Here is a 16,148-nt window from a genome sequence, read left to right on the forward strand (position 1 = left end):
TTAATTAATCTACAGTGCTAAGAAAACATCTTGAGAAAGTATTTACTTTTTCCCCTTTTTCTGCTGTCAGCAGGCAGATCCTTAAAGGTCATATGCCAATCAAGTACTATTATTAGAAGACAGCTGCTGACCAGGACATCTGTTTATTTTTCTACACCTGATTTTTGAGACCCTCTTGTCCCTTAAGTACAAATGCACCTTTTTAATTCCAAAAATTCTGAAGTATTTGTTGGGATGAAGTTCTCATTAAGGAGATCACAACAAAAGAGTGTGTATGAATGCTTTGATAACTTCCAAAATCCAAACTCTCTTAACACTGACAATTTCAAAATGACAAGTATTTTGCTGTTGTATGTCTCCTCCTCATGTTGAGATAGCTCAGTAGAGCCCATTTTTGCCACTTATTAGTCACATGAAAGAGGAGTGCTAAATATGAAGCAAATCCTCATGAGAACAAGCCGTCAACACTCAGCTGAAAAGGAAAAACAACTGCCTCAGTTTTTGCCGTTGCTTAAGACTGATACCTGCAATACTCACCCCAATACAATTCCTAGCTCTTTTACATGCACTCTTGTATGTCCTCGCAGATATTCTGAAAGCATTTTGCTTTTGAGATACATCTCTTGCAGTCTATCTTCAAGATGCATTATGCACTGTAAACACAGACCACAAACCTCAGAACAGCTTTTGCAATCACATGCAAATATTACAGAAATCTAAGCACATCACTTTACCTTCTATCTTGGAAGATAAACTAAGCCTCCACTCCAAAATCTAGAAGAGGCAATTGGATTTATTACAATTGTGCTATAAACATTACAAAGTTACACTACCCCACAAAGAGGAAACCCCTCATAGAACTGGGGCATTCCAACTCTCTTGGGCAGCATGTTTGTTGCATAAACTGCACCTCTACTTCCACTTAAGTCTGCATTTCTGCCAACTTAAACAGTTTTAATGAGGTTCAAAATAACTCCAGGTATCTTACTAAGAATTAAGGCAGATTTCTTGGATCAAGGTGTCTTTGTTGTAAGTCAGTACTATTTTTCTGAAAGTCTTGGTTTAGACAACAGTTTCTAAAACCATCATTCTAGCCCTAAGGCTCTAACGCCACTCAAGAAACCAAGACTCAAGACGTGGAAAATGCCAGTACCTTATTGGTCACAGAATTGCAACTCTTTTGCTGACTGCTTTTCTGTAGCAACTAAGTTACAAATCCTTTTTAGGCATTTGTTTTCATAATTCCTAAGTACTTCTAGTTTAAAATTGCTTAAACATTTGATGCTGATTGCCAAAAGGTAATAGTTCAAGTTGAAACATCAGTTTAATCATTCCACTTTTTTTCTAGCAGTGGAATGCTAGATATGCATATTATTTTAAATACAGTCATTGAATGCATGGCAATTTCTTATATACCAACTACAAGAGAGCAGAGGAACCTTGGCTTCAAGGAAAGAGAGGGGTTATTCTGGCAAGACAAGGTCTGCAGGTAGCATGTCTCCACAAGCTGAGTAGGTAGGAAGTCTTATCAGGCGTTTTGTTGTAGGACAAAGGTACATTCAATTTGATATATTCCTTCTTTTCACAGGGATGACCACTTCAAAAAAGTTAAATTAAGTCAGGGGTCTGAAATCAGGAGATGAAAGCAGGAAGCACATACAGAACCTCACATTATCAAACGTAATCATCCAGCAGGCACAGACAGCAATTAGAAACAGTAGCAGCAAATAGCTTCAGGCCATCATCCCATGTGCTGGAGCTGAACGAAAACTCTAAGTATTAGAAGTGAGAGCTGGTGAGACAAGTTTTGTTATTTAAAAAACTAACGAGGAAAAAAATGTCTCAGGCTTGTAGGCAGCCTAATATGTATTTTTCTAATCATCTGGAGCAAGATAAAGATGTGTAATTATTCTTTCAATGAGCTAATACTGAGTCTTAACAATGGAAAATAAGGAGGCATTTTAAAAACCATGCTACAGGGTAGCAGAGTAAAATCACTGTCACCAATGGAGGAAAGGCAGGTGGTTTTTGAGAATAGTTTGATCAATTTGCTTCAAGCAAATTTTCACTCAAGCCATTATAATCATAACACTTCTGATTCTGTCCAAAAGGGAAGCAAGCACTCTTATCTTTTCCATGACAGGTGACCCTCATGCAAAAAGCCTGTGAGTACTTTCACAGTGGTTCAGTGGGGCATGCAGCTGATCCACAAAGCAGCTTTCAATTCGAGTATTTGTGTTAAGGATTGTGGATTTTTTTTTTTTAAGTTATGAGGGAGCAAGTAAGGAAGAATTCCACATTATTTTAAAAGAATCCCACATTATTTTTATTTTTGTTTACATAATATGATCTATTCCTTTTGAATACCAGCAAAGAATCAAAAGACATTTCTGCCCATAATTGTACTCAGTATATTAACCTGTCTTGTTCAGTGTCCACAAGTATTTTCTTTTTTTTTTTTTAATATGAGCTTCCTCTACAGTTTTTCTCATTGATCAAATGGAAAAAAAGTCAAGAACCTTTTAAAAACAGAAGCGTAGCTTAAAGGTGCAGGTAAAACTTTTGACATACAGCTGAAATGCAGCAGTTGCAATCAGCATTTTCCTCTCACCAGGGCATACTGCAAAGCTCTCTGCAGCACAACTATTAGTCTAAAGTGGTACAACAAAGATATGACCACTTGCCTTTCATCTGGTCTCATATTCGGCTGTTTTTCATTGGTACCACAAAACCCTCAAAATACTTATTCATCTGAATAGTAAATACATGTAAAGAGATGTGCATCCCTAAAGGAAACTTCAAACATGCTGCTTTGTGGTCATTTCTGATTGATATGAGTACATCAGTACATATGTTTCTATCCAAATTTAAATCCATAGAAATGCTTCTATGAAAATGTCACACTTCTCCTAGAGTTTAGGAACACTTAGCTTCACATGCACAGATATTGTTTTAGCAGAGCTGCAAAATCCCCTGACAGAAGGATCCAAGTATTTCTAAAACAAATGATGAAAAATTTACAAACAACTAGCACTGTCACTTCAGTTCCTTTTGTAAGAAAAAAGAAATAAAAACCCCTGAAAATCATTCTGCCCCCAGACACCTCCCAAACCACACAAACCATATAGAAACTGCATATACAAATCCTAAGGAAACATTGGAAAGAACACTTTAGTTGCAAAATCAACTACTCAGTTTAAAAATGTCATGATTTAAGGGGTGACTGTACTGATGTTAAGATACAATTTCAACCACAGTTGCATATTTTTCAATGCCCAGAAGAATCCAGAGAAAATACTCAAAAATGTACCCACATATTTTGCCTAGCATTTGACTTGAAGAACTTAGTGTAATCAATACCACCAATTTAATCCAAAACAGTGCCAACCAACACTATTTAGAGCTATTAGTGTTTAGCTCTATCTTCCTCTTCCATCTGCTGACACAGTCATTACACAGGATTCCTACAGAATTTCTCAAAGCTGCTCTGCTGGAGGACAAATCAATTCTGTTTATTAGAAAAGGGGTGACTACTGAAAAAACACTCCATCACCCCTCACCAATAATCATGTGCTAAAAATTTAATTACAGTTATTGCAGTCAGACTTGTGGGTAATTTTGTTGTAGTCAGCAAAACCAGCATTACTGATTTGCTCTGATGAACTCCACTACCAATGAGGACAGGAAAGGATGCTGTGGGATAGGGAGCATGCAACATGACAAAGTAACATTCCCTGCTGCAACCCACCCATTCCCAGGTGTCTCATCCCATCAATCCATAGAGCCATCTGCAAAGCTACCCAAGGCAGCACTTGCTAAAATATGTATGAAGCAGAAGGGTCAAGTAAACAAACAGAAGCACAGTTAGTTGGAGGGTAGAGAGAAGAGGCATCCACTACATGGGGTTGAATAGAAACCCCAAGAATAGGAAGGTGTTTGCCAGAACCAGGATTTGGTATCCATTACTGGACTATAGCATGGATTCTTTTCAACATCTTGTAACAGCTCTGCATTATATCACGCATTAGTTCATTGATATTGCAACACAGTGTACAGAACTCTGTTTGCTATCTGAGCTAAACAATTTCCATTAGCTTCAGTCTTTAGTAAAGAAATACTTACAAAGTCAGCTGGGACGTTGAGTTTGTAAAGCTGTAAAATAGACTGCAACAGACTGGATACTTGACTTGAAACCAGAACATCCTTGCCTAACTTCACACTGTCCGTCATCTTCCTCTGACTTGTAGCTACTTGTACATTCCATTTATCTGTGTCTGCAATAATGCAGACAGCTTCTGCTATGGGCTCATCTAGCACTGGATGCTGCAATAGAAACAAAATACAATTATGTGATACTTTCATATACACTTCCACAGTTTTACTTTTATTCACACTGACGTAGCAAATAAAGTGATTCAATGCATAGTTTTGTCCATTAGGAAACCAAAGGCATTTAAAAAAATGACAAGGAATACCAGCTTCAATGACAAGATTTACATTCAGCAGCACTGCATCTGCCAATTTGAGACATTTTTATTAGTGTCTGAAAGTCACTACTCCATTTTATTTTTCTTCATGTATTCCCCCTACCCTGAAGAGATTAGTTTCTTTCAAAATGAAGAGTGTAATAATTACACCGACCCAGTGATGGTGAAAGTACATTCAATGTTTCAGAGATATATGAGGGATTTTACTATGCACAATCAAGCAGGGTACAACAGAATAGCCAGGGTTGGAGGGTACCTCTTGAGATCTTCTAATCCAATCCCTCACCAACGCAGTGTCCCCTAGAGCAGGTGACACGGGATAAGTCCAGGTGGGATTTGAATGTCTCTAGAGAGGGAGACTCTATGACCTCCCTGAGCAGCTGGTTCCAGTGCTCTGCCACCCTCAACATAAAGAAGCTCTTCCTCATAAACTGAGGTGGAACTTCTTGTGTTTTAGTTTATGGCCACTACACCTTGTCCTGTTGCTGAGCACCTCTCTCTTGACACCTGCCTTTAGGATATTTATATGCACCAATGAGATCCCCTCTAGTCTCCTCTGAGAAGAGAGATGACCCCTAATGATCTTTGGGGCTCTCTACTGGACTTTCTCCAGTAGCTCCTCATCCTTCTTGACCTGTGGAGCTCAGACTGGACACAGCACTCCAGATATGGCCTCACTAGAGCTGAGTAGAGGGGCAGGTTCACCTCCCTTGACCTGCAAGAATGCTCTTGCTATGCACCCAGGAGAGCACTGGCTCTCAAAGCAGCAAGAGCTGCACAGGCTCATGGCCCACTTGTCATCCACCACACTATCACACCAGACCAATCTGATGTTGCTTAAAGAATTACACACACACACACACACACATATATCACTGCTCTGGATAGTACATGTAGTCATGCCAGCAGGATGATGCTTAATTGCTACAGAGAAAAGCTGCTGACAATTACTAGATAAGCATTTTAAATTGCATACTGAGGTCACACAGTTACTCCAGTGAAAGACTAGTTATAAATTTTATAATTTAGGAGTACTTACAGTGGAGAAATAACACAGCAAAGTTCTTATCTATATACAATTACCTTCTATAGTCAGTCATTTCTGCTACAGACTAGCATCATATAGGCCTCAACATGACTTTACCTCACCTGCAACGCATGTCATTAAGTGGCAAAATAAGATGTTTCAACTTGCATATAATTTTTCTGAAATACAGGTAATTTTGTCTGCTATTGTGATGGAAAAGAGAAGCAGCCCAAGGTTTTTTTTTCCTTGTTTGTAACTTGAAGTTGCAAACAATCTTCGTTGTGTTAATCTTTGAAGAGAAGCCTTAAAAGTAATAAAGGAAAGCACATGATTCTTTCATGAACAGGTGTTGCATATAGTAAATGAAGGGCTTATGTCTTTCAAAGAGAAGAACAGGTAAGTAAAAAAAGCAACCTAGTGAAATAACCTGTTTCTGTAGATTTCAGTATTATCACAACTCCTACTCTGACTTAGCACTTTAACTCACATGCATTGCATGAAGTAGATCTGCTAGTAGACACTGTTTGAGTTTTTCATCATTATTTATTCCATGCAGCACTAGATCAGGTATATATGTATGACAGTAACCACCCAGAAGTGATCTTCCAAAGTTTTTCACACATTGACTGCTGATGGTATTTGCCCTGAAATACAGAAATACAAAGCAGGTAAGATTCTTGCTTGACAAACTGCATTCGGATTTTACATTAATTCAAAGTCATGCCTGCTTCTACTGCAAATGTTAATCAACAGTTGTACTCCAAGTATACATAAATGTTCACACCCATAAAAATCTACTGGTGCTCTTGAAACAAGAATTTTGAAAGCTAAAATTTAACAGGGTATTGATTTCTTCAAACTTGTAAATAAGCAAATTTATGTGCACTGGAGTTTGTGGGATGCACGAGCTCCAGGTTCTGCAGCTTACAATTTTGCTAAATTTCAGTTTTCTTCATTTCTCATGCTTAAGGTAAGTTTAGAAACTGACCTTAAGCACCAAACTCCATGTGCATCTGGAATGCTCAAAAATTTTCAAATAGCATGTCCATGTTTATTCCAAATTTGTATTTGACTTATAATTATGTCAAATCTAAACAGCTATCTTTTTAAGCAAAGTTTTGCTTGTCCTCAGATGTCCTATCTACATGTTTCAGTCAGTTTACATAAAAAGTTTGATCACCTTTTTCTAGGCATTTGAAGTACACCTTTGTCACAAAACTTTATTAAACCTGCTCTGTCTCTGTTTCCTTCATGCCAAATCTACTTACAAGAATTCTAACTACATCACTGCCTGCTAGTGATTTGTTTGCAAGTAACTTAAGTCAAGTTTTCAGAAGGTTTCAGACTTGAAACTTCATATAGCTCCAAAGTCACTACAGCTTTTGACTCCATTTAGTTCTAAATTAATCAGACTTCTTTACCTTGGTAAAGGAAGTTCCACTTCTGCAAATTCTTCAAGCCGTTTGCTGATGTTATCATGATGCACTTCATCAGGGATACAACAATCACCTTCTTCATCACTAGCTCCAAGAGCACTGTCTGAACTCTCGTTCCTTGGAATGTCCCCTTCAACCCTGAAGGAGGTTTTCCTTCCAGAATCCCCATAGGGGACATCTTTAGCACCTACTTTAGGGGAATCCTGTTTGACAGCAGAATCTGCTTCTGCGCAGTCAGAAGAATAGTTCTCCATATTGCCAGAGCATAAAGTTCTATTTTCTTTCATGTTTGGCAATTTTACAGTTTCTATGTTATCTGTGGGCAAAAGCAGTTCACTAGATACTGAGTTAATTAAATTCACTTCAGTTCCTTTACTTTCCATATGTTGGTTAAGTATACTTTCCTTATCCTCACATGGTGGGATTTGTGCATAACAAACATTATGTTTACTGATGGGTATAAAGGCAGCTTCACAACTGTCTTCTTGATTCTGAGAAGCATCCACAGTCAGATTTGTGGAACTTGAGGCACAATGTGTCACCTCTGGATTTTTAATTAATGCCTTCAGATTTTCTTCCATTTCTCTTCTATGAGTTTCTAAGTCTGATTCTGGTGATGCTGAACTTCCAATCTGAAACGTGACCTTTTCTAAGTGTGAACTCCTGTGGCCAGACCTCTCAGGACAAGGTAGGGCAGATGACCTACTAGAAAAGTGCTTTTCCACTTTTCTCTCATTCTGGTTCTTGTTCTTCTTTACATCCACTACATCCTCTAATTTAGATGATTCTTCAGAGTGGTAGGATACAATTCCTGTATCGGTGACAGTTCTTTTCCTACCATCAGCTGCTCCTTTACAGAAACTGCCAGTTAGACAGTCAACAGATGTTTCAGAGGTTTGACTGGCCTTTCCTATTGCTTCCCTCTTTTCTTTTGAAGAGACTGTGACAGCCTGAGTGCTTTCTGGTTCATGCACCCACTCTGCAGTACTGTTGTTCTTACTTCCATCATTCTTTGGAGGTAGGATTGGAGGCACAAGAGCAGGGTCATTTTTAACAGTGACAACCACATAATCAGATTCCTCTACCTCTCCTTTTTCTAGTACAGTTGTGATCTTACTTCCATTTAGCACCTGCTCTCCTTCCCCAGCCTTCTCACTCCACGTCAGCTGATTTTCCTGCAGCTCAGAGCACCGGATGAAGTAAGTTAGAACATAGAGCAAGCGCTGCACCAGCTCCTTTCGCTTTCCAACAATCACAGTTCGAGTCAATCTAACTGGAGAGCCTATGGCACCGTAGAGATCACCTACACAGGAAAGCAAAAATTTCACAGGTTTGTGAAATTACACAGCATTGTAATATAACCTATACTGTTCAAATTCAACACATTCTGAAACAGCATTTACTATGGACACAATTAAGACAGTCAATTGCTTTCAAAGTGAATTCATAAAAGTCTTAAACAAAGAGTAACAAAGGAAGTTCCCTAGTGCTTCTTACACCTGGCTTTTGTCCAGAAGGGTTTTTGTGAAGAATCAGCTGCTATTACTCATTTTCTTTCTGTTAAGAGCCACTGAGATTTAATGTACACAATGCTTACAAGACATTATCAACTAGAAACTGACACAAGAGGGGGCAAAGAAAAATTTACATCCAGCAAAACTCAGAAGGCAGTCACACTATTTTCTATTTTTCTACTAATCTTCTTTCACATCAAAGTTTTTCTGTTTTAGTGCAGTGACCTTTCTGTTCAACACAGGCATTTTTACACAGATAAAATCTTAATTACTTTTTCAGGACTAAGAGACAAAAAAACAAAAAAAGGTAAAAAATATTAGCTTAATAAATAAGGTTCAGAAAAAAGAGGCATGTAACTACCTCACTGAGCAAGGCATGTGCTGTGTATGTGGGAGCCAACCTCAATCACATGAGCATTTAACTTTGTCAGGGGGGAGTGGAGAAGCAGAAAATCAAAATACAACTGCAATATGAAAGGTAGGCACTACTACATCATCATCTGAGTCCCCTCAAGAATGACTTATTGCTATTTATCCTGAATAACTGCTTTTTAAACAGAACTAAGGTTGTACATATCCTACTTTCAACATATTTCTTTAGGAGAGAGGCAATTATCTTCCAGTTACTTATAATCATCTATCAGCTAAAGGGCTTCTACTCCAGAGGTCTAGGAGAAGTAAACATAGATATTTAGTAAGGGAATGTTCACATGCCCTATTGGTAAATGATCAGCTAACTCAAAGAAGTGTCTATTCCTAGGATGAGTTAACCCAGTCGTCTTCACATGACACCTATCAGAGAATATTCACTAAATTGTCTTTGGTTAATCAATCTATGTCTGATTTCACCAGCACATGGAAAATAGCCAGCAAATGCTCAATTTTCTTCAACTACATGAAGTGTGGAAAGCAGGCTTCTCTACCTTGAGGCTTGATCACCTACCTGCTTAACTATCAGACTACTTTTAGGCGCTAAATCTTTCCTCTGGGCTGCTCAAATTTTGTTCTGGACAGAGCTTGCCATCAAGATTTTGTACTAGACCTCAAGAAGCAGCACTATTTTAAGAGTTATAAACAGAGCCTCAGAAAGGTTTCTTCCAAGGGCAAGGGAGGCTCTGGTTTCAACAGTAACACAGCAAAAAAAAAAAAAAAAAACTCAAAGAGCACCTTTATGTCCAGTCTCCTTCTCATTATATAGAACATAAAAGGAATAAGGCTCCCAATTCCATTTCTACTAAACAAGGACGAATGAGTTATTCCATGGCTCTCTTACTGTCTGCCCTGCTAAGATCTGCCATTTCCCACAATGCCAGTGATGCACTGGAGAGGCTCCTGGGTGGTGGCATCAGTAGTGCCATCTTTCCCTCAGTTAGGGACACCCTTGCAACCAGCCCCAGACCCTAACAAGCCAGTAAATTCATTCCTCAGGAACCAAAAATGGGCTTCAGACTCCTCAATTAATCTAAAAGGCTGCCAGGCCACAAGGACAAGCAATATGGAAATGAAACTGGAATATATTGTTTTACTTTTGAGTTGAGCACAATTGCTATGGAAATCAGATTCAGGCTTCATGCTCTTTTCACAATTGGCTTTTATATAAATACTTATAAGACAGTACAACAAGTCAAAATCATGGTCTTCAAAAAGTACTAATACTTGTTAATACCATTAGATTGAAGCTGGTGTTTAAGAGACAGTATGTTTTCATGACAAAGGGACTTACAATTTTATCCGTATATAACTGCAGTTGATATGTAATATGTAATGAAAATACAGGTCTAAAGGTGGAAAGACAGGTACATCAAAATCCCATCATTTCCATTTTAAGCACAAAGACTTGATTTTTTGTTTTTCTTCCAGCAGAGGGCAACATCTCACTTTCACAATCAGTTTTTGCAACCACAACAGTAACAGCTTTTTGGGCTTTATAAGAATGAAACAAAATCAGAAAGCATTTTGACTTCAGACATTGAGAACTTGGCAAGACTAAAAGAGAAACAGACTCTTAACTAGTCACCAGTGGTGACTCCTGGGAGCGACCACAAGAGCTACTACTGAGCTTACGCCTCCAGTCCAGCTGGTTTTTGCAACTCCAGGCCTGGCTCTGTCCTCAACACCAAGAACACACTTCTAATTTCCCCTTCAGTCTAACCTCTACACAATGTTTAAATGACATCTTAAACCAGGAAACAATTCACTATAACTACATGGCCCAAGTAGCAAATCTTTCATAGAGGTTACTGAGAATAAGAAGCCTAAGACAATCAGGAAGAGACAGCACCAGCAGCACAGAGTAAGTCACATCATTGCCTCAGTGTGCACGTGTGTTATTTTACATGGCAATATAGCATATCAGCTAAAGTGAAGGGCTGTCTGATGTCAGATTTTCATCTGCTGCCAAGAAGAGGAGCAATTTTCAAATATTTACAACTGACAGAATTACCTTCTCAGCTTTCATTCACCTACTCATTTGACATCAGTTATCTAATCCCTTGTATCAAGATAGTTTACAAGCTATAAAATATTTGTCAGAGACCAGCCTGAGGCACAGAGCATAGAAAAAAATCTTGCCCCAAGCCCGTTCATATAATAGTAAGTGAATGGAGCTACTGCCAGTTGCCAAACATCTAATCTACTGCCCTGCTCTCTATCCTAGCTATGTGAGAAACAGACAAAGGGAGGTAGCCAAATTCAACTATAAAAGGCCTCCAAGGCCCAAGTAACTCCTCTCAACCCAGTCTATTTTTTCTTGTTTTCTCCCAAACTGCTCAAGACCATTCAGAGCATTTGCACAATCTTGACATTTCTATAACAAGTTAACCAGACAGTGTAACAGAGGATGTCAACAAGGAACAAGAATAAAAAGCAGGATATGCAAAGAGGCCTCCAAATGCTCCGATGAATCAAGCAAAACACACCTGTTGGTAGCAGGAAATGTGACCTGGATTACAAGTAGTCCTTATCTAAAAAAAGTGAATGCACAAAGGTGCTTGTTACAGAAAAATCCGAAGCTTTCCAAATCATACTGACCCAGCTGTGCCCAGAGAGGGTTATATGGGTGGGATTTTGCCAGCATGTTCACAGACTGGGATGTGCGCTTCTCAGAGAAGGCCTTGATGGGAGGATGGTCAACTGGCATCACTGTTGGGACCCACGCCAGGTGATATGTCAGCACTGCGGTCAACAAAGCAGCAAAGAACCTAGGAGAAAAAAAGTAAAAAAAGCATGTCCAAAGTAACACCCCATCAAGTGCTTTAACATAGTCACATGCACTGGGAAGCACATAAGCTTTTTCTTAAGAAAAAAGGAGTGGGGGAAGCTTACTGATTTTTGTTGATCTGTTCTATCAAAAAGGTAAATTCTTTAAGAAAACGCTGGCATAGCTGATTCTTTTCCAGGGTGCTGGACATCATATTAAGCCACACAGGCTCTGCAATCCTTGGAACAGAATATAGGTTCCAGATGGTAACTCTGATCAAAAAAAATTCCCAAAAAGTCAGTATTAACATGTATGTTTCAATTCTGCAAATAAATAAAAGTAGCCCCTTTCCTCTTCTGTTGTCCAGATTTTAATTTGCTTTTTTTTTTTAATAAGATCTAGGAGACTAAACAAACTAGTGTTCAGAACACTAGTCTGTCTAATTCATATTATCAGTAACCTAGTGTCTTTGTATGAGTTACATATTTGGCTCCCTGTTTTTGCATTCCCATGTGAATTTTATTCAGAGAAACCATTCAGAAATAAATTTGAGGGGAAGAAGAACCCATTCTATTAATCGCACAGATTCGATTATACATTCCAGATATTACAGAACCTCCATGCCATTAAAGCCTTCTCTCTCTCCTGGGCTGATTTGCTTAGCCTTTCACCATTCCCTCCTTTCTCAAGTACAGAAAATAGAGCTTTTGACTGCAACTTTCTTGCCAGTTACATTGTTCAGCATCTATGGCTAGGAGTAGACACATCTATCTGCATGAGTACATCAATCCACCCAACTGCACAGTCATCAGCAGAAGCCAGCTCTTGATGAGATGTTTAGACTTTAACTGACAATCCCAGGAACACGTGAGTGCAACAGAAGTACTTTCATGCTCATTTGGAAAACGGCTGAGCTGGTTTTGCTACAGTTTCTGAAAACATTTACCCAATAACCAATGCAGAAAATTCATTCACACTAACTTCAAGACTGTCTAAAATACAAGACCTTACATTCAGCTGCTTATAACTGGAAGTGACAAATATCTTTCATGGGGCATAAAAGGTGCCCTCCTTGTAATTCAGAATTCCATCAACTCACCTGAATTCTCCCAGGGCATCCATGACACGGCTGATATAAACCTGCACTCTCTGGCTGGATTCTGCTATTTTTCTACATGAGATCATGGCCTTGATTAAGAGTTAAAGACACAAAACAGCTGCTTAAAGGATTTACATTCTTCATCTTTTTAAACTTCATTAACATGTCAAAATAGCTAAGATCTAGCCCCAGTCCTATACAGCCACTCACAACAGCAACAAATGCCAACCTCCCTCCACCTCATAAGAGGCCAATCCTAAATACCGAACAAGGGGAGACAACATTTCTGAGAGGAAGAAGACAGCAACAAATATTTTGTGTCTCACTTTTAGACACTGCATGAAAGGACAGAGTACCATCATTTCCACAGTCTCTAGGGAGTCAAGAAAAACTCAGAGTGAAATATGGCAAGAACAAAAGAAAAACCACCCATAGCATAAAACTCTCCATTCTAATTCTGTCTAGAAAAGAAACTGCACCTCTTTCAGCTAATGCTGAGTTCCTACGCTGGGCTCAAGCTCAAGACTGCATGTGTAAGGAGGGAGGCAAGATTGAAACCACGCACCTTCTCCCACTCTTCATCTATCAGATTCTAGAATAATTCATTCTGATTGACATTTTTCCACATTATGCCAAATTAGTATTCTGTACCTTTTCTATTGCATATTTCAGCTTGTTCATGTGAGACTCAAAAAGAGGAAAGTGAGAGAAAAAGAAATCCTGGAAGTTTCTCTGTGCTTCTTCTTTTTCAGGCAGAGAAAAGATGATGCTGATTGCAATTTTTTTCCTCCGAACAATTGCAGGATTGGAGCTGCAGCTTTCATCAGCCATACTAAACATTTCTTCAGTGGACCTGTAAGACAGATTTGTTAGGACAGTCCTGTGTACTGAGAGGCAATTCAGCTTCTATCCATAGGTCTCTATATAGTGGAAGGTAATTCATTTGTAGGCTAAATAAGGCTTTGCTGTCACATGTTTCTGAACAGAGGATGCCTGACACTTTCATGGCTAAGTCCTGTGCTTGCTCAAATAGGAGGACAATCCCCAGAGAGGCCGGATGTGAACACTTTCCTCTGAAACAGAACTATTAGATTTCCTCCTGGATTTAACTTTGATGGAGATGAAGAAAAGGGAACAGAGATACATGACACAAAATCATAACCAAAAAATGTTAAAGGAAACTTTGGAACTGTGAACTGCATCCAGCACTCAAACTCCTCTCTAGGTGCTCAGCTGCGTATCTATGAAGCTCTCAAATCTGGCTGGACTGCGGCTCATGAGGGAAGTTGGGAAACACATAATCTACACTATCTATATTGTTCCAGCATCTTAAGATGGATGTTTGCAATTAACCATACAAAATAAAACTTTCTATTTTAACTGAAGACAAAATGCCACCACCCAGTAATTACTGTGAAAACACAAACTTAATGCCTACAAATACATGTTTGCCCAGCTCAAAATTGTATAGACTTCAGTTCAGAAAGATTTGTTTTCTTCTTAAAACAATAAAAAAAATACCAGAAAGAAAAAAAAACACCTATCCAGTGGGATTTTACAACCATTATTATTTCCTCAATTTCTCTTTATTTCCTTGATAGTGCTGCCACATTTCTTTCAAAATTATGTCTCTTCTCAATATTACACATGGGTTGCTACTAGGATCAATACTGCTCAATGTTTTGGTTATCAGCCAGGCCTCTGGATCAAAACACACCTTCACTGAATTTGCAGATAATGTCAGACAGGGGAGAAATGGTCAATGAAGGGAACGGCAGTGTCCAGAAAGGCTGTGGAATCTCGATCCTTGGAGTTTTTCAAGACCTACTCAATAGTCAAGTTCCACAGACAGCTAATGGAAATTCCAAGCTACTCCTTTGCACAGGCAACTGATTTGGATAATATACTGGGCTGAGACTTGTGTGTAAGCTTTACTATGGTTATACAAAAGGGTGGCAAATCCTCCACCCTGTTGTTATATAAATACTAGCCTTGCAATGCTAGATATTGATACTGCTGGATTTACAAAATTTTTTTTTTCTTGCTTAAAAGAGTCTTGATCAATTTCACTGAAAAAACATCATATATATACAATGTGTATACATAATTAAGTAAAACAGTATGGAAAAAAATGTCTGTGGGAAGGAACTTCAACTGAATAATGGGTTTTAATCTACTGAGAAAATATAAGAGAAAAGTGTAAAAAGACAAATAAGCCACAGACATATTCTGAGCAGCAGTTCATCTGGAAATAGCTTGGTTTTAGAGTTTCTTATAAGTTAAGACTGCAATACCAGTGAGTGATAATTAAAAGTTTGAAGTCTTTTCATATCAGAATTATCTTGAAATGGAGTCTGTAGTATTTATAGAACATTATGAAGCAATTAACAAAAGGAAAGACTCAGGGCTAAGCATTCATTCTTAGTCCATTCTAAAAATAAGTGGTTTACAGTTTAATTGGTTTGACAAAGTTAAATATACAAACAAAAAATTCTCATCACAGAGGTACGAGTCCATGAACACAGGATAAAACACAAAATCAAACCCCAGCAAAAAAACAGCTTGTGGGAAAACAGAGTTCAAGACAAAAACATAACCTCATCTGAACTTCAGGACCTTGCATACAGAGACAGAAATTCCCAAGGAAGTCAGGAAAGGATGGTCAGTCAGCATCTAAGAAACATCTCAAGCTTTTATACTGCTTCCCAGGAACAGAAATTGAGGGATTTAGGTCTGAGAGAGAAGCCTTTTCCACAAAACTGCTAATCTAGCTTGCTTGCCAATCGACTATGTGGAGTTCCAACTAGACATCTCAATTTCTTTGCGCTAGTGGTCTAAAACATCAGTCACAGTGACTGTAGGATCTTGGCTGTAACAACCTGGGGTGCAAACTGTGTGGCACTGAAGTATTCAACCAGAAGCCTACTGTTTCTCTACAAGTAACCAGAAAACAAGCATCCGAAGAGACGTTTTGGCTTAGAAAGAATCCCATTTCAAGAATAATTCTAGACAGTAAAAATAATAATACGCTCTTTCCAGTATCTTTCCTCAGTATAGGTTCTCCAGTGGGGGAAAAAACCAACAACCCTGCTCCAGACAGCGAATAAGCAGCCCGAAGAGGCTACTTTCCTCTAGACAATTTGTAACTTTCAGAACACTTCACAGAAATTTGTATTTGTCAAATTTTGGCTACTTCTTAAACTGGGATGAAACGATCTTATTTACCATAGATGTTCTAACCTTTTTTACATGGGCTGCTCTCAGCCTTTTTTCTTTAGGAAACTAAACTAAAAAGTACTTCAGTTTACTTAAAGCAACCAGTTTATTCTCAACTACAAGTGTGATTTAGAAAGCACAACTGCTACATTGTACCATGGCACAATTCT

General features: G+C 38.5%; 1 protein-coding gene across 5 annotated transcripts in view; it reads right to left on the reverse strand.

Moving 5' to 3' along the window:
- Positions 1–16,148, reverse strand: part of FNIP2 (folliculin interacting protein 2) — a 49,898-nt gene that overhangs the window by 4,514 nt on the left and 29,236 nt on the right. For all 5 annotated transcript variants that reach the window (XM_030271440.4, XM_030271443.4, XM_041715857.2 and 2 more), the window contains 8 exons: positions 13,414–13,615; positions 12,763–12,851; positions 11,789–11,935; positions 11,495–11,664; positions 6,936–8,253; positions 6,002–6,158; positions 4,123–4,323; positions 538–653 (listed from right to left, as the gene is read on the reverse strand). In XM_030271440.4, the coding sequence (XP_030127300.3) occupies positions 538–653; positions 4,123–4,323; positions 6,002–6,158; positions 6,936–8,253; positions 11,495–11,664; positions 11,789–11,935; positions 12,763–12,851; positions 13,414–13,615 (2,400 nt within the window). The remainder of the gene's footprint in view (positions 1–537; positions 654–4,122; positions 4,324–6,001; positions 6,159–6,935; positions 8,254–11,494; positions 11,665–11,788; positions 11,936–12,762; positions 12,852–13,413; positions 13,616–16,148) is intronic.

This window comes from Taeniopygia guttata, chromosome 4 (genome assembly GCF_048771995.1).
Source record: "Taeniopygia guttata chromosome 4, bTaeGut7.mat, whole genome shotgun sequence".
Lineage (NCBI taxonomy): Eukaryota > Metazoa > Chordata > Aves > Passeriformes > Estrildidae > Taeniopygia > Taeniopygia guttata.